Source organism: Pocillopora verrucosa, chromosome 10 (assembly GCF_036669915.1).
Source record: "Pocillopora verrucosa isolate sample1 chromosome 10, ASM3666991v2, whole genome shotgun sequence".
NCBI lineage: Eukaryota > Metazoa > Cnidaria > Anthozoa > Scleractinia > Pocilloporidae > Pocillopora > Pocillopora verrucosa.
The window spans coordinates 949,426-973,003 of record NC_089321.1 but is presented as its reverse complement, the minus strand read 5'-3'; the positions used below and the strand labels follow the sequence as shown (position 1 = coordinate 973,003).

The 23,578-nt window shown below is 38.4% G+C and overlaps 4 protein-coding genes and 1 long non-coding RNA gene across 5 annotated transcripts; 4 read left to right on the top strand and 1 right to left on the bottom strand.

Annotated features, from left to right (window-relative positions):
• The first annotated feature begins 1,641 nt into the window (after positions 1-1,641).
• LOC131800068 (uncharacterized) lies at positions 1,642-4,242 on the top strand. The gene is made up of 3 exons (XM_066173413.1): positions 1,642-1,875; positions 2,507-2,885; positions 3,588-4,242. The coding sequence occupies exons 1-3, from the start codon at positions 1,710-1,712 to the stop codon at positions 3,664-3,666; spliced, it is 624 nt and encodes a 207-aa protein (XP_066029510.1). The 5' UTR covers positions 1,642-1,709; the 3' UTR covers positions 3,667-4,242.
• A 35-nt stretch (positions 4,243-4,277) lies between these two features.
• LOC131800087 (ZP domain-containing protein) lies at positions 4,278-8,441 on the top strand. The gene is made up of 6 exons (XM_059117769.2): positions 4,278-4,524; positions 5,430-5,468; positions 5,683-6,088; positions 6,813-6,992; positions 7,390-7,688; positions 7,932-8,441. Exons 1-6 carry the CDS (start codon positions 4,362-4,364, stop codon positions 8,063-8,065), a joined length of 1,221 nt encoding a protein of 406 aa, XP_058973752.2. The 5' UTR covers positions 4,278-4,361; the 3' UTR covers positions 8,066-8,441.
• A 3,747-nt stretch (positions 8,442-12,188) lies between these two features.
• LOC131800089 (N-acyl-aromatic-L-amino acid amidohydrolase (carboxylate-forming)) lies at positions 12,189-15,250 on the top strand. The gene has a single exon (XM_059117771.2). It carries the CDS (start codon positions 12,198-12,200, stop codon positions 13,215-13,217), a length of 1,020 nt encoding a protein of 339 aa, XP_058973754.2. The 5' UTR covers positions 12,189-12,197; the 3' UTR covers positions 13,218-15,250.
• A 596-nt stretch (positions 15,251-15,846) lies between these two features.
• Positions 15,847-16,997, bottom strand: LOC136283888 (uncharacterized). Its single transcript, XR_010718986.1, has 2 exons — positions 16,053-16,997; positions 15,847-15,999 (listed from the first exon to the last, which is right to left on the bottom strand). It is a non-coding gene; the product is annotated as an uncharacterized lncRNA (long non-coding RNA).
• Positions 16,998-17,842: 845 nt separating this feature from the next.
• On the top strand, positions 17,843-22,750 carry LOC131800076 (sperm microtubule associated protein 1). Its single transcript, XM_059117753.2, has 4 exons — positions 17,843-18,144; positions 19,075-19,174; positions 19,909-20,040; positions 21,470-22,750. Exons 1-4 carry the CDS (start codon positions 17,890-17,892, stop codon positions 21,499-21,501), a joined length of 519 nt encoding a protein of 172 aa, XP_058973736.1. The 5' UTR covers positions 17,843-17,889; the 3' UTR covers positions 21,502-22,750.
• Positions 22,751-23,578: the final 828 nt, after the last annotated feature.

The following is a 23,578-nucleotide window of genomic DNA, read 5'->3' as shown; positions in this document are numbered from 1 at the left end:
AGAGCCGTGAGTTGGATTTGGTCAAGAAAAGAGTTAACACTCTAGAAGAAGTGCAAGTCTCTCTGCTCGTGGCAACAATGTGTGATGAGATACAAAATATGATGTTCAAAAGAATATTCCCTCAAAGATTTAACCCGAACGTACAACGAAAGGTGAAAGACATCGAAGATATGTTAAAAAAATCGGGAGACAGAGAAAACCGTGAGTGGGCCACACTACAAAGGGAGCTGAATTGGAAGTACTGCCACTTAGATGCCGTGAGGTCACTTAAAAGAGTCCGAAATAAGCGCGCTCATCCCGTGGCAAAGCTGACAGAGGAAGCTCTTAGGCTCTCCGTCCAAAAGATGATCGAAGAACACTTCTTTGAAGAAGATGACAGTTGGCTGTCTGTTGAAGTCGTCGACGAATTGATCACCATGTGGAAACACTTAAAGGAGAAACAATAGTCTTAAATTCAAGTCTCTTTTAAAACTGCACAAGCGTGTGGCCATATCTACAGGCCTTAACCTGGATATATTACAACGATACACGAAAAAATATGAAAAATCGCCAATGCAATCTCAATCTTTTTGTAACAAATAGCCAAATTCACTGCTATGGTTCCAGAAAGAACATTAATTATTGAACGCATTTGTGTCGTACACAAGCAATTTAGAATTCTCTACCAAAATTTTTGAAGTCTCTTCCTGTTTCAGTCACTTGTTCGTTAAATCGTCTTAGCTTTAGGACGAAAATACAGGAACTTTTACTAAAATAATCACTGAATTGGCCAAGCCGCACATTTCTGCAAGACTTATTTGTTTTTTAATACCTTTTGTGAGTCAGACGACTTTAATTTTTATTGCTGTAAAAATTTTTGTATGTAATGCTAATAATGCAAATAAATGATGATGGTTATAGATAAAAAAAAGGGAATTAATCTAGATTTCCGACATTTCATACACAAACCCTGAGCAGACAAAGTCTTACTCGCTTTTACACATTTGAAAACAATATTCAAACTTCAGATACTATTTCAGGAGATGAACGTTAAAAACAGCTGGCAGGAAACTCTGATTTGCATGCCTTCTCATTTTTTAGAGGATAAAACGACATAAATAAGATATATTTTCAGTCTGTCACTTTTGAACGTCTTATTAATCTTTTTACGTTCTCATCAGCTACGTTTTTCTCGAAGATTGAATCAGCTCGCGCGAAGAATCACTTCAGCACTTTGTTTAAAAATTAAACTTTGAGGGCGCCCTGGGAGTGTTTTAATGAGCGACAGAACCGGTCGGAACATTCTCGGTGAAAACCCGTTGTGACATGTCTTCACGACCAACGCTGTGATATATTTTTGGTTGTGTCATCGTATGTGGAGTGTTGCGTGGCAACAATCCGTGCCGAAGAAGCAAAGATTTGAAAATAATCTCAAGAGTGTCACACGAACTAACTTTTAATCAGTCGTTCCCTTCTCGACAGTTCAAAAGAAAGGCTACGCCTTCAGTTCGTCATTTTTTTCTTTCTTGAGTATTTTTTAACATTGTCAACTTAATCTTCCCTCAAAACAGAGGGTAATTAATTATGCGTAACTCTGGCGACAACTAGAAAAGCGCTGAGGCGTTTCATTCATATACCATGCATACATTATGAGCACCAGAATTATATTAAAATGAAACTTTCGGCAATCATAGTGATTGCTGAGTGTATCAAACCTTTCAGTCGTTAAAATGCGGCTGGTTCTCGCCTTATTCTCCATCGTTGTTGTTGGCATCGATAACTCTTTTCAAAAGGTTTACAGTAACCCTGAGTATCTCGAAGACAAATGCACGATACATTCAACTGATGATTACCATACGAGAGTGGATATTGATCACAAGAAGTTTAACTCGAAAGGTATGCCACCTCGTTAACAAATTGCTTGTGATATATCCGATCGACAGGAATTACTGCATAGTAGTTAAACATAATATCTGTATCATGGTTACTGATACAAAAGTAACCCAAACTCGATCAGAATACAGAATTCCCTTTACCGATGCTACATCAACAAAGGATTCTATTTGCACTTTAGATCATCTTCCGCTGCAAACATTTCACCTTTTAATTAAGTCACTTGAATTTTAAACCGAACATCCATATATCAAGGATGTTCAACAGCTTCACATGGACATGCAATTTGCTTATGAGTCTAGAGAATGTTTTCCGGTAAATAAAACCTGATGTAATGACATAGCTGCATTAACCAAGAGACTCACATAAATCAGTGGAAAAGAACATCCGAAGCAGTAAGCCGACTCTGAGCGGAATTTCGTCGATTTGACATCTGTTGGGACACTCAGAATTATTTTTTCCCAAGTACTGATGTTCGCGTAAATTGAAAAAATATTACAACAGTAGGTTAGCTATTATGAGTTACTGCTGTCTGTAACAGCCTTTCAGCCCCTTTACTATTGACATTGCAATCCCCTTGCAATTAAATTTTAGGAATAGTATCCTATGATTCCTAATTTACATATTTTTTCAGCCTGTGGAGCTGTTGTCGTATGTCGTCCAAAGGAAATGTCGATATCTCTTCCCAAGGCCTTTCTTGCCAGAGTTGCCCGAGAGGACCTCCGCCTGCTGGACTCTAACTGCACAGCAACAGAAAATGCCACACACTTTGTTCTTACGACATCTCTGATTGGATGCGGCACATTTAATAGACACACTGACAGCAGTGTAATATACAGCAATAAGGTTCGACAAGTTTACTCTGAGACAGTGATCATAACACGGGCTCCAGAAATTCAGATTTCTTTCAGCTGCAATTATTCTAGACACGGCTTAGTGTCAACTGGTGCAATCCGTGGTAAGGACACAGAAGACAATTTTGAACCTGAAGATGTTCGTTGTTGGAAAAACAGGTAATATTGGGCAGTAAAAGCAGTCTATGTTCGACCTTGGCTCCAAGTGGTTAGCTGCGCTGGGTTTCAAATCTTGACGTCCCACCAAATTTAGGCACCCCTCTGCTTCTTAACCCTTTGCACCCTAACATCAATATCCAAATTCTCCCTACTCAGGCTGTTCTTTATACATTTCCAAAGGTGCTGAAAAGAACTGAGAGTTTGTTTAACAATCAAGAGTTTTTATAATGGGTGATCATTTCCTTTACTCTCATAGCCTTAATGTGTGATTCAGGGGTGATATTGTAAGGAGAAATTAGATGCTGGTCAATCTTAGGGGTCATAGGAGGAAAGGGGAATTGGATAGTGTATATTTTTTATGTTTGCTTCTCTGTCTTTCACATAAAAATTTCTTTCGACAGCTCCTTTGCACTGCAAACAACTTTCTTTATCATTTTGGTGGAGGGGAGATCTTTTTCAATTGTTTCTTCAAAACAAGATAAGATTTTGCTTCAATTTTGTAGTTATTGCTGAAGATTCTGATTTCTTTGCAACATTCCTTTGAAAATTTAATCCGTGGTATATTAAACCTGATGATGAATGAAAAAAAATGACCATCATAAAATTATTGCCTTCACCCCGTATTGATGTCGTCGACTCATAAAGAGACATCACTACAATTTCTGACTCTTAATTCTCTTATTCTTTCTTTTTTTTCCCCAGGTTTCTTTTGTATCGTCGTTTTCAATCGTGTCCTGTTGAATCTACTGACAGGACCATTGAAACAAGACTAAAGCCATGAATAACAACGTCAATAACAGAGGACACAGACGCGACAACAATGAAGAAAAGCCCGCACATGATCGTCCCTTACAATTCGATGTCCTGATGCAATCTATGAAATAAGTGCATGAACATCGTAATATACTTAGGTGAAAAAATAATTAAGCAATAGGCATTGAAGATAATCAGTCTACGAACAACGCGATGGTTTCTAAGTGGAACGTGTCAATAGCCAGAGTTTGTTTCTGTGTCATTGTCGTTTATTTGTTGTGCTGAGAAACGCCGAGTGAGTTGATCGTTACCCCTAAACATCGGTAAGCATATTTTCCACACTGTTCTCTAAGCATTTCCTATCTGTCGAGAACTCCTTCATTTGGTGTTCATTTCCTTTATTCTCGAGACCTTAATGTGTGATGCAGGGGTTGCATTGTAAGGAGAAATTAGGTTCTAGTCACTCTTTATGATCAAAAGGTTGAAGTATCTTTGAATCGAACACATTACACTTCATCCACGTAATGTCATGGTCCGAAGACTAACATTTTCCGCGTTCACATTATGTAAATAACTCCATGATAATAAAAGAAATCAATAAACAAAGTTTCCATTTGTCCACAATTAGAATAATTTAACTTCAAAGCGGAAAATCTAATCTCGTCGCCAAAAAAATACATTCCCAGCAAAGAGATGAGGTCAGTTTGACTTTTGGTCCTGAAAATGTACGACAAATTAGTCATACTAGTGCTATTACAAGTTTGCTTCGCGCCAGTAAGATGTCGCCAAGGAATCTCTTCTTATGACAAACCACAACAAGCCATGCGCGGGGGAAAGACGGGGAATGAAATAAGTGAAGAAACTTCACGAGACTCCCTTATGACAGGTACAAACGGGCTCCGTTGGCTGAAGGCAGTTTCGAAAATTAGATACTATAATTTTTTCACTCTTTCCTTGATAGACGAGTTGGTATATAACTAGGTGGAATATCAATGCTCTTTCTCCTGTGCTTCTGGCCATAACTTGGACAAACATTTATGATTCTTGATAAACTTGTGACACTCAATTTTACTGAGAGTGAGTGTGGCTGGTGTGGAGGAGAGCTTAATTCTAAACGTAATTTAAAGAGTTGGTAAATAGTTTTAATCAGCACTCATAAGGCGAGAAACTTTATTCATTTCTCACTTTTTAATCAGTTGCAATGGCAACTGCCCAATGAAGCTTAACTCAACAGCCACTGTGATTATCAATGATCAAGTTTTTTCACTTAACGAGCCGGAAAAGCAATCCTTGCTCCTGATATTCAAACATCATGTTATTATGTTTTCGTCGCATCACATTAACCCTGTTCTATCCATCTGTTGTGCTGCTGTCAATGTTGTCCGAAAACTCTACTAGATTCACTGTGTCTCTGAATTATCACTCATCTGTATGTCATATTCAAACAGGAGTTCATCGCACGTATATTAAATAATTCATATTTTGACCGGTGGGTGATAAAAAATAACGAAATGATCCTCAAGTGAACTGAAATTGTCTGAGAAAATGCCGAAAAAGAGGAATGAAAATTCAGACTTAGAGGACCTTCAAACCTTGTGGTAACTTGATTTTTTTCATTCTTGTTATCTGCATTTACTTCAATTGCAATTTACCTGAAAGAGTCATTTAGTAATATTAATAGTATATATTGGGAAAATTTCTAGTTCACTAATGAATCCTCCATCATGGATCCTTAAATGGATGGATCAGTACAAATGCTCAGCTTTACTAGCTTTATTTTAACTTCAACAGAAGCTGATTCTTCGCTCCATTACTCAGATGATAATAAAGGTTAGTTCTCTGCAATAAGGCTGGGATTCTTTTGCAAATGACTGACTTTTTGGTTCATTTTTAACCGTTATGTGACTAATGAGTTATCAAGAGAAAAGGAAGCACATCTGAATCATTTTTTCCGAGGGAACTTCTTCGAAATATGGTATTATTCCTTGTGCAGAAAGATTGCTTGGCAAAACTTCTGAATAGTGTTATGACACTTCCTTTTCAGATGATGAAGTCTCTGTTGAGTGCTTACAGAATGACATGCTCATTGCTATTCCCAAGTCCGTGCTCCGTGGCACAGACCGTGAGCATATCAGAGCCCTGGACGTGAATTGCGGGGCAACCGACAATTTAACTCACTTTATCCTTGACGTTCCGCTGACCGGTTGCGGAACAAAGAGCAGGCACACAAACTCGTCAGTTATCTACAGCAACGAAGCTCTGCCTGTCCCGCCTGTAGCAGAGGACATTGTCTCTCACGTGCCCGATTTCCAGATTCCGTTTCATTGTTATTACGACAATGAGGGACTGGTGTCAGGAGTTGGACTCATGCCACGAAGCGAGAAAGTTATTTTCTCCGAAAAAGGCTTCGGCAAATTCACCATGAGGCTAGAACTCTTCCCAGACCTCAGGTTTGAATGAGATAATACAGACACCACACGATCTCAGGGAGTGCACTCCCAGGTTACAGTATTCCAAAGCAAAATGGTTTGTGTGGTTAAGCCGGCTTCATTAGGAAAAATAAACCAGGCGCTCTCATTCTTCGGAATATTGATTTGGGAAAATTACTTAATTCATTTCAAACAAAATTTCTCAGTTTTTTTATTCGCAAAAGGCCTCTCCTACTGAGTTTCCCTAGAAAATATTTCGGCAGTTTAAATGGAAAAAATGTAATAAAACACGATACTTTCGATATTGCCACTGATCCTAGCTGTAGATAGAATCTTTGTCATATATCGCCTGGCTAACAAACGAGCGAAAGGAAGCATTTTGAGGTCACTTTCTTTGTGCAACTCGAACTTGTCTCAGAATTCATAGGTTTGATTTCACCTCTAACATAAAGTCGGCTGTAAACTAATACTGTGTTAGTTTAAGCTAAGCACCGAAAGAAGACTGAGAATTAAATCTGAACAATAGCGTCGTTCAGGAGATTGCTTACCTCCATCTCATTATTTTCTAGCCGATAAGTTATATAATGCATTGTAGTAAACCTTAATTTATCGTCATTTAATATACTCATGCCATCTTCTAGCCAGTAAGTAAGCAAATACCAACCTATTTCAGACCAGTTACACTCAGTTACACTACACTTAGCATTTGAAATTATGCTGATTTAGCTTTTCAATATCATTTCAGGTTTGTTGGCCCATATACTCAAGACGACTACCCCATTTCATTAAGACTGCGCCAAAAAATATTCTTTGAGGCATCTGTTGACACCATTGACCACAGGCTGACCATCCTCGCCAGGGAATGTTTTGCAACGCCCAGTCCCGGCATTAACAGCTCACCCAAATATTGGATCATCAAGAATGGGTAACTTGAAAGCGTCCAGCTTATAAAATAATTTTTACATAATTCTCCTTGCAAAAATAATATAACACATGGATATAAGTTTCAAGGTGGTTTATGTCGTTATGAAAAGATTAGAAGGGGGCGTAGGAAATGAACACACTTGAATCCTTCAAATACTTATTTGTTCTGTGTCTAACCTATATATATCATAACAATGCATACTAAATATTGCTTCGCTTCTTACTAGACCAAACAAACTAAATTTTCAATAAACCTACATGACTAAGGAGAATTTTCAGTCAAATTGGGTTCAGTTCTTTTTCTTATTTTGTTTCGTCTCCAATTTGATTTCATCTTTTATTCACTTTTATGATAATAATTACCGTCTCACGCCTTTTCTTTTTTTCACTCATAACAGCTGTAAAGTGGATGAGACACTCGAATATCACCCGGCCAATGAGAGATCTGAGCGCTTTAGTTTGGAAAGTTTCAAATTCATCGGAGAGCATCCATTCGTCTTTGTGCATTGCCATATAAGGGTTTGTAACCATTCAGATCCAGAATCCAAGTGCGTACGCATCTGTGAAGATCGAAGGAAACGTGACGTCAATGTTGTGCCGGAGAGCGTCGATGACGTTTATCCTCTTGCCCAGGGCCCTATCACGTTAAGAAAGGAAGAACTCAAAGATGAAATGGCGACTAACACCATTAGAAATGGTGAGATATTTAAAAATGATCTCAGTAATAGCTTTGTTTGTATTGCACCTAAATTCTATTGTATTCGTTTGCGTCATCAGAAACAAAACAAAAATACTGAGCTTTATAATGGGTTAAAGGAATAAATTCTTTGGGGAGAAATCAGATAAACAAAAAAAACAAACAAACAAACAAAGAAGCAGGTATAAAGCTTTGAAGAAAAATATTTACATGACTGAATCTTTTCGTTATCGTTTTTCTCAGGTCCATCTGCACTCGTTATTGCCACTGCGAATGTATTATTAGCACTGAGCGCGCTGGGTGCAGCGCTCCTCATAAGACACAAGAGGAAGTTGGTACATGAATACAAGACTCTTGTCCAAGAAATTCAAAGCTAAAAAAGTGTGATCATATTTGAATACAATGTTTTGATCATCTGTTTAATATACAATACATGAGAAAAAAGCCGCTTAAAAGCTTACCTTTTTTCCGACGAGAAAGATATTTATCGGTCAAGTAAGGTATGAAAAGCCAAAGGAATGACTATGAAAGATGTTACCTTTGAAAAGAAACTGAGCAGAATACGATAATTTGCTTTTCACAGCTGGTAACAAAAAGATTAATAGCCGTGATCTTCAAATTTGTATGTTTACTTTTAACTTCTTAGGCAGATGGTACGAGTTTTTTTCCACTCTGGAAATAGCAACTGAGTCTTTTCTTGAGTCTGTTCGTTTTGTAAATAGGGATGTGATATCTACGACTATTTCTCAGATTAAAACTATCTTTATTTGGTTCTTGAAAAAAATCAGTTTAGTCCGTGGTCGAGATTGTTACTTATGTCCTGAAACATTTTGACCATTTGAGTCTGTCTGTGTTTAAAAGGTGTCTCTAAATTATCTAGCCTCTCAATAGGTGACATGCAGGACGATGATTCTCACAGCGCGCTTCTGCATGCCTTCCAGTTCGTCTTACAGGTAGCTTTCAATTGGGTGTGAATTGTGAAAAACCGGAGAAGCGCACTCTATTCACAGAGATGCATGTTGTTTAAGAGGTTATGAGTTCTTTAATCAGTTCCTTAGTCAGTAGCAACGTTTGCACCCTTCAGTTGCTTGAGCCCTGATGCCTCTCGATAGACAAGCAGGAAGATAATTGTCACAGTACACTTCTACCCATTCCCACTTGCCGTCTTGTTTGACTCTTTGTTTGCGATATTTAAGAAATAGATGATCCAGTATAAAATACCATATGGGAAATCCAGGGCGATTACCTTTTCAACCCTGATGGTAGTGCCAGTTCCGTCCGTGTGCTTGGTCCAAAAATGAACCTAGCCGGGAGCCAATGGGCTCCTGACCTTGCTTAGTAAAGCATGCGCGGTAGAGAACTTGGGGATGGACCAAAATTGGTTATCACCAGTCTTCTTCAACATACCTGGTTGCACGTGCTCTATGGTGGAACAGGTGGTAATGATATGGGGCGTTAGCCTTTGTTGACGTTCTTCTCCGGCTTTGGTTTATAGGGATGGGCACTACATCGCCGTCCCTCCCTTTGAGGAGGGACGTCTATGGGCAAGTTAGGATGTCTGTCTGTCTGTCTGTCTGTCTTTCTATGAGCAAGTTAGAATGTCAGCGACCCACCAAAAGGTCGCTGTTATCTTTCAATAACCACACTGAGATTACAGTCCAGGCCAGAGGCTTTCCTGGGGTTAAGCGACGAAAGCTTTAAGTAGACTATATGAGTGGGGAACTTAAACAGTAGGACGGTTAGAGAGCGGTCCTATTGTTGAGGTTTGAGGTTGGTAAGTAGGGATCTGAAAGTACTCATTGACATAAAGGCCTTATATAATATTGGCCAAGTCCTATCCGTTGGACGTCTCGGCCAGATTTTACAAGGTCCCATTTGTCTCTCGAAGCAGAAGACACGGCTTCGCTCCACCACAAAGACTGTTTACAGCCTTTTAAGTCAGTGACTTTGAACTCGTAATACTGCGCTCTCTATGCAGATCTAACACTCACGATGAACGCGATTCCTCAAGAAAATAAACACCGGAGAGGTTTCTTTGGGCAAGGGCCATTTGACGTCGTTTGATGAGATCTTTTAGGGTTGGATTGATTCATAGAGGCTCGCTATACTGGATAGCGTTGCGCACAAATTTTGTCTCATGAGACCCTCTCCCCTCCCCTCCCCCACGTGACTCAGACAAACATCGCAGTCCGCCGTAACCGAATGTATGCCATAGAGCGTCAACATGTGAAGAAATAATGTAAAAAGTCGGGTAAATCGGAGTATATGCTTTCCCAAAAGGCAAAGAATGGTTATAACTAAGCATTGCTATTGGGGTGAGTGCAAAACTGACCCGAGGTATTCTCACAATTGGCCAAAATCGCTCTTAGAGCTGCAGGAATCGGGGAAGAAAGTCTTCACTCCATTCCACAAACCGTCGCAAGACAATGAACATTGCAAGAGATGGATAGGGGCTTACTCGCTTCACCGAAAAGAATGTCACGAGGAATACTTACATTTGTGCTGTTCGCTGGCCCGGTGAAAAAGGCCCCACTTCCGAAAATTCCGAGCCCCTCAAGGCAAATCTTACGCCCGCACAACTCTGTCACGCACGTCCTTAAAGAGAAAGGCACTGAAATCAAGATCAGAACCTTTACTAAGAAAGCGTAGCCAGTTGAGGAAAACTGTGGAGAAGAATTAAACGATTGTATGGCGATTGGCGAGTTAGAAGAATATTCAACTGATAGTACAAGTATTGAAAGAAACGATAGTCGTGATGTCCCTCATGTAAATAAGAACCCTATATAAAAGGAAATTTGGTTGTGGATCAAGGTTTGCAATTGCGAGTACACTCTTTCTTCTAAGGTGGATACTATGATATTGATGAACGAAGTTGCCCTCTTGAAACCTCAGGCTCCCAAGATTGAGGGAGGCCTTGGGATTTTCGGTTTTGCGGTTTTGGCTATTTTTTAGATCGGTTTTTCGGTTTTGGTGTTCATTGCGGTTTGCGCATTTTCCGTTTTAGCTTTTGGTTTTCGGTTTTCGCGAAAAATACTAACGGGTTTTCGGATTTGATATCCGATGCGATTTTCGGTTTTTCCCTATTTGACCTATTTGAGTTCCGGTTTCTCTTCGATCTGAGCGGCAATTACGCGCCTCCACCAATCTCGAATAGCCGCTAAACGCAAATGTTATCGAGAGGAATGCGTGACAAACCAATTGAAATATCGCGGGGATCGCTAGGTAGCCTACGTGTAGCCTTACCCTCCCCCTTCCCTAAGGTGGGGGGAGGGGGAGAGGGGAGGGTACGGCTACACGTCGGGCACGGCTAAGCATGGAACGTTGCCAGAGTTTCTTTATCAACGCCACCTCGAAGTTGGTGACCAAGTTACAGGCTATACGTGACTGATTGACTCAACATTCCAGTAGAATCTCCAAACTTTCAGGTCTCAGTTCGCAAATGGAAATGTTACATTAGGGATTTTCGATGAAACTTTCCAGAGCTATAGCTTTTTGCGACTGCAAAATTGCAATCCTGTCGAGGACTTTTGTGCGAATTTCCTTAATTTAACTAGGCTCCATTATCAGATGCTGAGTCCGCAGAGACCACGCTCGAGTTCCTTGAGAGAGCAGCTGTTAATTTAAGCAGATACTAGAAGATACGAATGCCAGGTCCATGGTATTCATAAATCCTGTCATGAAATTAGTGTAGTTTACTCTGTATGCTCCACTTGTCACCACTGTTTCGGATCGATCGGGATTTAATGAATGGGATGTGAAAATGTATCTGTTTAGACAGTTTTACATGCGGTTTCCGGTTTTGATCGAATTTTTTTTTTTCGGTTTTTCGGTTTTGGATGATTTTTTCTACGGTTTTGCAGTTTCTAATGGACCCCAATGCCCCCCCCCCCCCCCCTCAAAATTGTAAGTAGTGTGTCTTACGAAAATATTCTGATAGATTCAACCCTTATGAAACATTTCGTTGGCCTGAAATCATAGTCTACTTGACGATGTTTCCCCTTTCGCAGCAAACCGTTTTCCTTCATCGATGCTTGGATCGAGAGTGTGATGATTTCCAGCCGTTATACATTCGGGAACGCGTTTGACAAGTTCATCACGTTTAAACACTGTACACTTCAGTCACCGCTTTAATTGATCAACAATGTAGTTCTCTGGTTCACTTTCAAATTTGGAGCTAGCAACGCCATCATCTTGCATTAGAACGGTCAGAGGTCGAAGCAAAGTGCCGGTGAACGACATAATTTCTACTTGTAGAAATGGCACATTGAGTGGTTTGTTAGTCTGAGTCAAGTGGAGGGGTCTCAGTTTTGATGACGCTATTGTTTTGGATTGTGAGAGATCACCATGACGCCATAAGGCACATACGTGTAAACTGCTATTAACAGCAGATTCTTAGTAAAGCGGTCACTCCTTCTCCTTACGCATAAGTCCTCATGTGGTCGCGTGACAGAGTCACGCTATCTTACTCTAGTCTGATCTCTGACTTCGGGTCAGATTGCATAATATAAGATGGCGACTCACGAAATTGCTATCCACGATCAAGTAAGGTCCCTTTGTATTAGCGGTGGGACGCATGGAAATGAACTCAGTGGCGTTTACCTGGTTAAAAACTGGCTCAGAAATGGTTCTATCGAAATTCAAAGGAATTCTTTTCAAACTCATGTTGTACTTGCGAATCCAAGGGCAACCAAGCGATGTGTGCGTTTCATTGATGTAGATCTCAACAGACAGATGAAATCAGAAAATCTGTTGTCGTCTGTGGAGAAAGAGGAGGAAAATTGTCCCTATGAAATACAGAGAGCCTGCGAACTGTATTCACGATTTCAAAACGAGGCCGGAAGAAAGGCGATAGATTTCTGGATCGATCTTCATAACACAACTGCAAATACTGGGCCCTTTTTTATAATGAGCGGATCTGCTGGTCCATTTCTGTTACACCTCGCAGCACAAATGCAGAAAGAGTTCCCTGAGCTACGCATTATGCTTCTCAAGGAGGGAAATTTTGAAGGGCAGCATTTTGAAGGGGATCAGCATGAAAACAGCAAAGAGGGCCTCCTAGATGCCTCTAAATTTCCCACACAAGGTGTACATGGGTTAGGTGTGGAGGGCATAACTTTAGAAATGGGCCCACTAGCACATGGTACTTTGAACATCGCCATTTACAATTTGGCAAAGAAAATAGTTACGGGTGTGCTTGACCGTGTTGAGAAGTTTAATAATGGCCTTGAATTTGAGGAAAAGGAAATTGAAGTGTTCAGATCACTAGGCAACATCCATTTTCCTACTGATGCAGAAGGTGAACTTTCAGCCATGGTATCAGCGAATGTGGAAAGAAGTGATTGGAAACCACTGAATCCTGGTGACCCACTCTTCCTGTCATTTTCTGGTGAGACCATCCCTTTCACTGGAGATGATGTGGTGTGGCCAGTTTTTATAAACGAGGCTGCATATTTCCCAAACAACATAGCAATGACAATCACTGCAAAGGAAAAGATAACTGTTCCAGCACTGAAGTTGAAAACAAACTAAAATGAGACTGTTCCTTACTTTGTGAATTTACATTAATCATATAGGTTGAGGACTGTGAGTTGGGAATTCATCATTAGGAAATTTATCTCGACCTAGTGATCAGTTTTGAAAAATACCTTTCTGTTGATTGAAAAGAGATGCAAGTAAAACACTCGGTCAAATAGTCTACTAGTTGCTGAAGGTACATATGTGTTAACCCTTTCACTCCCAGAAGTGATTCACAGGTAACTTCTCCCTACAATATCCACCCACTATCCAGCAAACAGGTAATGAGAGCACTCAAATGTATCAGGTAGAAGTTGTTATCTTGATCTAACACCAAATTCTTGCAACTAATTTGTAAGGTAATATGTAGCAGCCAGATGGGAGAGTTAACAATCAGATCCTGGGAGTTAAAGGGTTAACTACAATAGCACATTCTATGAAGCTGAACATTTTGACTCTCAATGGCACAAAGTTAACTTAGTCTGCCTCTAATGCTAGATTCTTAGTAAAAGCCATGTGCTGTAGAATGTCTTCCACTAAAGGGTCTTGCAGAGATCCATCTACAGGCCTGTTTACCCTTTACCTCCAAGAGATAATTAGCATGTTGCTTCTCCCTATCACATCAATACGTTATCCAGAAATTTATGTAATATTCAGCTAATGAGAATACTCAAACTTGATAGGAAGAGGTTGTTTTCTTGATCTTACACCAAATTCCCATAACTATTGTGCAAGGACATTTGTAGCAACTAGAAGGGAGAAGTAAAGGGTTAAACAGGGTGTAAGAACCCGAAAGTGCACCTTTCTAGCACTTGATACTGCAGTCTCAATGAAACATGTTGCAGATGATAGTCTAGAATAGTAGGCAGGTATTTTCAAAAGTGTTAAGGGCCTCCTCTTCCAAGGGGGGGCTGGGGTCCCCTAGGAAGTTTTATAATTGATGTATTTTTTGGATCAGGTTCCCTCTGTGGTCTACTGTCATGGCCCTCCTGCTGTTGTCTTTTGATACATACATACATACATAAGCTTTATTTATCCTTGGATTTCAGTGTAGCTTACAAGCTAGTATCTCTGATCCTAATTACTAATTTTAAAAGTTACAGCAAGAACAAGGCTAAAAAGAGAAAAAAATAATTCGTAATATAATAATATAATAATATAATAATCATTAATATAACAATATAATGTAATATTATTGTAATATTAACTGAAACCATGCACTAACAGTTTGCGCTTAAATTCACTATAATCTACAGTCTTTCTAAAGTGGTCAGGGAGGGAGTTCCAGTACTTAACAGATGAATAGCTAAAAGAATTTAGACCATATGTGGTTGTAAATGGCTTAGGAAGTGATAAAATATTGGTGCCCCTTGGGGAGTAAGCAGCAGATCTTAGCTTGATCAGTCATTTCAAATAGCACGGATATTTACCAAGATGGAGACAGTTGAATATACAAATCATCATATTTTGTATCCTCCTGTTGGCTAAACCACACACACCTGTCTTGTCTAAAAGATCATCATAGTTCGAGTCCCAGTCCTTTAAAACAAATCTTAAAATACCTCTATTTAAGGTGTCCAGTTTAACAGAGTCCTCTGAATTACAAAAGTGCCATATCATTGAACAGTAGTGAAAATGGGGTAACATAAACGTTTTATAAAGGCGAAGTTGGCATCCAGGCTTCTGGGATTTCAATTTCACTGTCCCTGTTGATGTTGCTTGGGTGAAGTCTTATTTGAATGTCCTCTATCACCCTGCAGTTACAAACCACAACCTGTTTTATAATATAGCTCACCATTATCTTTAGTAGCAATTTCTGTAATTGCAATTTTGTAAATAAGGTTTAATATAAGGACCCATGTGATCCAAAAACAAACCAAATAAGATCTTATATTCCATCGTTTATCCCACTTTGTAAATTTTATATGTAACAATTATTCACCAAAGCCAAAGTGAGTATCATTGAATAACTGTTGAGACAAAGTTGAGGGGATTACTAAGCAATGCTCACTGAGCCTGAGGTAAATAAATGTTTTAGGATGATTACTCTGGTGCTTTGTTGTTGAAATCATTCTGCTATGAAGGAAGCTTTGCTTTTACTTTGATATAATTATTTCATCAACTGAGTATCAAGATGAGAAACTTGTTTCCACTAAAATTTAGCAGATTTATTTACTTTAATCATCAAAAGCTTCATATCTTATTTGAGGAAAGTGTCACACTAAACTTAGTCACTTCTTTTGTGCTCTTTGGAATTCAATTTTCTCCTAGGGAGTTCAACAAGGTGATTATGGCAAAATATGCCAATCCTTGATCAATCAAAGTGCAGGAACCTATATAATCACCTGAACAGTTAAACTAAAATCAGTTTTTAACATTTATCCAATGATGATACCGTAGAACCCCACTCACTCAAACTCCCAAGGGAAAAACCAAGGTTCCAGGTAACAAGGGTTAGTAAATGACTGCGAAAGTGGGTCAAATCCAAGGGAAATCAGATCTTGTTTAAGTTAACAGGGGGTTTGAGTTAATCAGGTTAGAGGTAGCAAAGTTCTAATATAGAATATCCACTTACCCACTAAAGTCATGAATTACCCTAAGAGCAATTTCTTTGCTGTTCATTAAGAAACAATGCATTCTCAAATTGAAAAAGTATCCACTTACAAATTCTTTATTTCCAATGAAAGATATGTTCAGATGTGTCTGATATTATTACTTAAGGTCTTTCCTATCCCAACTCCTCAACATATAATTCTCACAGAGTTTGGAGTTGTTATAGTCTGACTCTTGGTATAACCTTTTTTTTTGGTAGGATCAGATAACCTTTTTTTTTTGGTAGGATCAGATAACCTTTTTTTTTGGTAGGATCAGAAGGATGATCACTACAACAAAAAATCTGTTTTGCAGAAATCATAAAAAAATATTTACAACACTCTCTGTGCCTCCGTATCGCCAATTACTAAAAAGTGTATTGGTCAAACACGCACATAGATTCTTCATGAAACGGTAAAATTTTCGCACAGCTCCATACTACTGTAAAACAAATCTGTTTTCCCAGTGGAAATGTATATTTTTGTCATTGTTTTCTCTATCCAAGAACTGAAGGCATAATGTAGTATGGGGCTGTGCGGAAATTTTACTCATGAAACTAGAGATGATCTACGGTAGAGACTTGATTATACCTGGCCGAAATGTACCCTGGATACACGAGCACAGCACAGTCTTATTTGGAGTTGGCAGTGTTTTTACTGTAATTGTAAGGATAAGTGAGACAAAAATCGTGACCTCAAGCTCTCGAAGTTACTGATCGTTCACCAATAATGATAACAAACGTCAACTGGTTGTCTTGATGATCAGATGAAGATTGTAGTCTGCAAATGAAGTGATCGGGTCTTCGATGTCATCACGTATCCCTCTCTAAATTCACCACTAATTGCATCCAGAGCAGGTCGATCATAGATAGTACATCTCTGAAAATGTCCAGATTCATTGTAGAAGCAAATATGAAAGTATTAAGATAAAAGTTCCAGGTATTGTTCCACTTGAAAATAAATACTGTTCCTCAACCTTGTTTCTGCTTGTGAGTTTTGTTCACTTTACAGATGACTCTTAGAACTCCTTTCCTCTTGACAAACCTGCATCCAGAACACATAAGCTTTAGGGCAGTACGTACTTTGTAATTTCGAACCGCCATCAGGGTGTAAGCCACACCATGTTGTCGAAAACTGTTCAAAATTCCTCTTGGTATCGAATACATTCTGAGTTTCTTGTGAAAATATGGTGGATTCGACCTGACTCAGTAGCCAGGCAGTCAGTTTCAGTCCTCTTGACCGCGCGTGACGAGACAAGACGAACAAACAAACTTGTAATTAAAATAATTATTGTTATCGTGTATTATTTAACCCTCTATTTTTATGATCAAGGAGAGTTTGAATTTTTTGCATCAAGTACTCTGCGAATTCTAGGACCTCGCAACTTGCGTTTTTTTGCCTTCATCGGCAAAGGACAATGATCATAGGCGAGGTTTTGTAAAAAAGATAAAAAGTATGCACTGCATGACGACACGCAAGAAGGGACGAGAATGATAATTAAGAATTTTGTTTTAATAACGGTTAATTATTGTCTATTACGCAGTGATGTCACGAAGCTAATTGCATTTCTAAAATCATAATTATCACTTTTAGCCGGAATCCAGTCAAATCAAAACATTTTCTTTTCAATCGGTATTCACGATCGATTTTTAACAAAATGCAAAACGAAGGCAGTGAACCTGCAACGGACGGTCATGTCGATCCTGATGTGGGGAACAATTCTAAAAATGATGATGTTACCGGAAACGACGGTGAAGCGGTTGAAACAGAGTAAGATCCTTTCAAGAATGAAAATTAATTGTAAACAATAGGCGAATTGCAGAGTAGTCCAGAAAAATTAACACCAACGAAACTATTACGAGGGACTATGATGGTTTAATCATGAAAAAAATTTTCTGTATTCTTGCCGCAAATTGATAAGCTTTTCATTCATTATTCTTGTTTTTGAAACATGATCCTTTTTCGCCCATTCCGGTTCTTGATATTTCATTTTATTTTCATTTTTCGGATCGAGTCACGTGATTTCACCTGACAACCACTAGCCTCCTTGGTTACCTTTCAGGAAGAGACGAATCACGTTGGCGGTAAACTTCAAGATGGCTCAGCCTCAGTACAAACTTGCTCGATTTGCAAAGTACGGTCCACCGCCCCTGACCCAAGAGCAAAAACTGAAGAAGGAGAAAGGGTTTGTTCTCGATGCTGTAGCGGTTAGCACTCTATCAGACGACTCCGGCCGAGCTAATCCGAAAATGGCGACCGCTATTCCACCGTACAATGCTCAAAAGGACAGGCATTCTAAAGGATATTTCGAAAAACCTGTCGTCAGAAAGCTTTTGAAAAAGACAGACCAGGTAAGAATGAGCCTCGTTTTATACTATGATTTCATTTTGACGTATCAGAAGTGGTTATGAGGTAGATAAACTTTTAGACTGTTTGTAAACAAATGCACTCTGTGAATAGCTAATTAAGACTTAGGCCCAGTTCAAACGTCGATCTTTACATGTACCGAACCTAATTGCAATTTGGGTCGACTCGAATAATTAAGAGCGGCAGTTGATTTAAACGTCTATACAAATCTGCCGATCCTAATTGATTCAAACGTCGATCTTTACATGTACTTAATAGAAACGTTAGGTTCGGTACATGTAAAGATCGACGTTTGAACTAGGCCTTAGTGAACAGTACAGTTCGCACGCCTCGCAGCAACCCAAGAAGACTTCGCTAATTATCATAGAACAAATCAGTAAAACTTTCCACTAATGCCTCTTTAACTACAGCAGTCAATATTGGTTTCAGTCTACAAAACGGAGAGCTTCGATGAGCCCTAAAACTTTTTCAACTGCGTGCAGGAAAATTCAATTTTGAGATGCTGATATTTTTTCTTTCGCATAGTTTACTTTATTATCATTCTCGTTTTTCTGCCAGTTGAAACAAGGTTGACCTTAAAGCCCCATTAAACCATACTAACAACAATTACATCCGAAAACGATTAAGTTTCTGGAGGTTATTTCATGTAAGGTTTCCTTTAAATTTATATAAGTAAACAGAGTTTGCAGTGCTGTAAATAAATTTTAAATTGTGTCGGAGGGAATCCGGAATTACACTCGTTTGCTTTACTTCGATTTGTGGTTGATCTAGAAAATTCGCAACATCCTTTAAACCAAACTGGGACAAAAATAATATTGGTCGTAAAATTCATCACATTATCCCATGATTTATTAGGTTACTTAATTGTGCTCTGTGTTCTTCCGCTTCTCTGATTTCCAGTCCTTTTGTTTTAGGAGTGTCCTGGTGACTCAATAGCAGGCAAGCAAATGGACAAATTCTATGACAAAGGCATGATGGGTGACTACATCAAACGCCGCAACAGTGCAGGGGCTGGTAAGTTCACTACAGCCACCTTACAACAATGGCTGCATCCTTATAACAACTGCTTCTTTGTTTTTCATTAGCATTTTTATTTTTCCCAAAATTGAAAATGATCTAAACTTCCAAATTAAAGGATCACCTTACATTCCCATCACCCCCTCATGGCTACCTCTTTTAAGCAGCCTCTTCCCTCTGTCCCTAAATATAGCTATTTTAGACTTGGTTTTGACTGTATGCATTTGAGAAATTTTTGGGATTGCTTGCTGTTATATTTTATAACTTACAAAAACATGTCAGTTGTGAAATTCACATTCAATGTCTAGTGGAAAGGTATGTGAAGGTAGTCATGTAATTTGAATCAGGGATTTTCAAATTGGTTTCCTTTTGATTTTCAATTGTCTTTGACTGGTCAGCATCATGATAACACTTCCAAAGAGCTACCCTCTGCAGGCTTTCATTTGTCAGTCTTTAAAAGGGTCTTGAGACTTAGATTTGGGAATTTTGTTGGATTTGGCAGCCCCACAAAATTTTTTGGAATTTTAGATTTCTCTTGGAGTCAGATTTTTGTGAATTACTTCTTTTCAAAACTGAAATTTCCAGGGAAAAAAGATAAGACAGTTTACCCAGCTGTACTTTTTATATTTATTGTTTACATTATACTTTTTTGAGAAAAAGTTATCAGTATTGAGTGATACAATGATTTTTGTAATTAATTAAAATTAATTTTCATTTGTCCTCTACTAAAGGTCATTCAACAAGTCAAGTGGGAGGTCATGGTTTGTTCATGGAAAATATTCTCCCTCTTAATGGTTTCAATGGTTGTTTTGGATTTCGAAGAAACACTCCTTCGCTTCGAAACCACCCATCAGTTTTCATAGGTAAAATATTATTTTCATATTAATACTCTCCATTAACCCTTTACACTGTAACATTAGCAGCCATATTCTCTATACACTTTTATGAACATTTCCTTTGGTTCACACAAGGAGAGTTTGTCTCACAATCAAAGCCTCTTAGGTTGGCACTCATTTCTTTTATTCTCATGACTGTAATGAATGATTTCTGCAGTATTACTTTAAAGAGAAATTAGATGCTCCTAGTGTTAAATGGTTACGGTTACTCTATTAATCCTTCTCCTCTACATGCTCAAACACACTGTTTTGAGAATGCTAGTTTTTGCTTTCCTTTGAAACTTATTGATGGTTTGTCACCCTGCTCCTGAGTAATTTCATTTTCCCTTGACCGGTCTTTAATGATGAAGAGTCAGAGTATTTTTTTGTAACATGGTGATGATCTTGTCATAAAAAAAAAAAAAAAACTAATTAAGGAGGCTGTGACAGCTTATATTCTCTGAGCATTTTTCGCACCTGGTTATGAAGCTTTTGTTTTAAAACTGTTGTCAAACCTGCTTTCCTCATGTCCACTTCTAAGTACACATTAAAGATGTGTCTTAGCACAGGTGGCCTAAGCTCCAGCTGTGAGATGATTGTCTTGTGCAATAAGCATCATGGTGAAAATATAAGAGTTTGTGGGGGAATATTTATGACTGCTCTTGGGAATACAAAAATACAAATTCTCAATAAAAATACCTCACCTTACTTTCACAGTGCATTGCATCTTATTTGACTGCTTACTATGTTAAAAAGAATTGAACCCATTTCAGCAAGTTATCCATTTCTAGGTTTACTACATAAAAGGGCTTCTCTTGTGTGGTAAACCTAGAAATGGATAACTCTCTAAAATGGGTTCTTTTCAACAGAGTAAATAGTCAGATAATAAGCAATGCACTGTGGATGTAAGGTGAGGTATTTTTATTGAGAATTTGACTGTATTTTTTTATTCCAAAGAGCAGTCATAAATATTCCCATACAAAGTCTTATATTTTTCCCATGACGCTTATTGCAAAAGATGATTGGTTCACAGCTGGAGCTTTAGCCACCTGTGATCTTAGGAACTCAGGGGTAACAGTTGTCTTTGGTTGTTATCTAATCATTGGGAAGGGAGGGGTCTTGAAAAGAATATTGTTGGTGAGAGTACTGGTGAATGACATTTTGAAAAAACGAGTTTAAGTCCTCTTAAGAGTCAAGTAAAAGTGTAACAGCAGCTGCCTTTGATTTTGATGATGAGGTACTCTCTGCTTGTTGCAAAAGTTACCTCAGTTTCTTTCACCAACAATTCTTTTTAGAACATTATTCAAACAAGTTTGCTCAGAAGAAGAGATCCAGTCCATTAACATACTATGTTTTCTTTACAAATGTCCATTTAAGCTATTTCAAATTTTGCTTTGTGTCATTTTGTTTTGGACAGGGAAAATTGATAGCCGCTCAGTAGTTCCATGACAAGGTTGTCGCAATCTCCAAGTATCAAGAATAAAAAGATATCTGGTGTGCCTAACCCAAGGCATAGAACTGGTATACATTTGATGCCCATGTGTGAATGAGTTTCTATTCATAGTAATATATTTATTGATATTTGTATTTCAAAGCTGTTCAATTGGAAAGCAGCAATGTCCAGCACAACTCAACTTTGCAAGATGGTTTCTCCAAGGAATCAGGCAATTATGGACTTCTTTAATCTGTTACTGGCCAAATATGTTGGAGTGTTGGAGTGACTATAAAGAATTCTGTGCAGTGGAAACTTGCCCGAGTTCAAGTTTACTTTTACAGAGCTCATTAATTCCCTGGTTGTCCCAGTCAGTGTAAAACTTCAACATATTATGGTTTCTTGGCCAAATACTTTGTCTGCTTTCACAATGATCTATGCAGCATAACCCTTTTGAACATCTCAACCCCTTCCCTCCCATGAGTGACCATCCAGTAAAACTTCATGTAAACTTGAAGGCTGTCAGGTAATAAGAGTTAAGACAAGTCTGAAAAGAAAGTTATGGAAATCTGGGTTTGGATAATTGGCTTTCAACTCTCCAATCTGGTTACACAGTGATGGTCTCACTCCTTAGGCCTGTCAAGTGGACTACCAGAGCCTGAAATACAATAGTAACATTTTGTTATGATTTAGGGTTAAAATAACTAAGAACATTGAACCATGTAACATATTTCCTGAACAACCATTAGTACAGTGTCTGGCCCACAAAGATCCTGGAAGCAGCCACACAGTAAAATCAATGCTGCTTTGAAGTTAATGGCCTATGTTTGTACTGCATGCTGCACCATCTTAACTAATTTTCATAAGTATCATGCCACATGGTTTGGTAATTTTTTTGTAAAAAAAGTGTGGGGAAAAAAATAAATGTATTGCTAACATTTGAGCATCAAGGTTGTTGATTGTTCTCTTAGATCTTTTGTATGGCCAGAACTTGCTGGGGACGTTAAACTTATCAAGTTCTCAAAACAAGAAGGGTGACCTTAAATCGTCCTATGAACTGGGTAAATAGTATCTCCTTTTTGCAAAAAAAAGATGAAGAGAAATTCTCATAACAGACATTGGGTAAGAATCAACAGGAATCTTTAATAGTATTACTACTCTAACAGTTAATATCCAAAGATGTGGAGGCTGAAGAGAGGGAGGAAAATACAGGTAATTACAACTTGATAAAACAAACAGGTGGTAAATTTTGCAACTTTATGACAAAAAGTAGAAGTGTAAACTATGACATTAAAGTTCATAAAAACTGTCTTTGCTGCATTAGGGAATTTACCATTCACAGCTTAAAGCTTAATTCACAATTGTGTGTAATGGTACAAAAGTATGCATATTTGTCGTCAAAGCTATTGATTGTCACTCCCACATGTAGATTTCTGTGGCACTGTAACTACAAATTAAATTTTGAAGGCAATTAAATTTGCCTCATGTCAAGAATGCAAGATTGAAATCTTTGATACATCACCAGAAAATTAAGCTTGTACAGTAAATCCTTTGACCCCAGAGGGTGACTAGTGTCTAATCTATAGTGACAACATCACCCCTGAATTTCACCTTAAGATGGTGTGAGTAAAGAAAATGATCACCAACTATGAAGCTCTTCATTGTCTAAAAATTCTCTTTGTCAACACCTTAGGAAATGAAGTGAGAACAGTTTGGAGAAAATGCGTACCGATGTTAAAGTATAAAAGGTTAATGGCAGGTTTGATACCACTGCATTTAATTAACGAGTGTTGGATGTTTTATAGCCAATCAACTTCAGTTCAACCATCCTATTCACAGGAGACATAAAATGGGAATTCATCTCAATAAGAAAAAAAACAACCACTAGACATCTTGATTCAAGACCAAATTCTCAGAGCTAACCTTGGAAGAAGAAATGTATGGCAGACAACACAGAGAATTTGTATTAAAATCTTGAAAGTAAAAGATTAAGTACTCAGTATATCTGAAATAGTCATTATGGCATCACAAATATACTTTGTAAAATGATCTATTTCTACAGAGCACCGCGTTTGCACGGTATAGATCTGATTG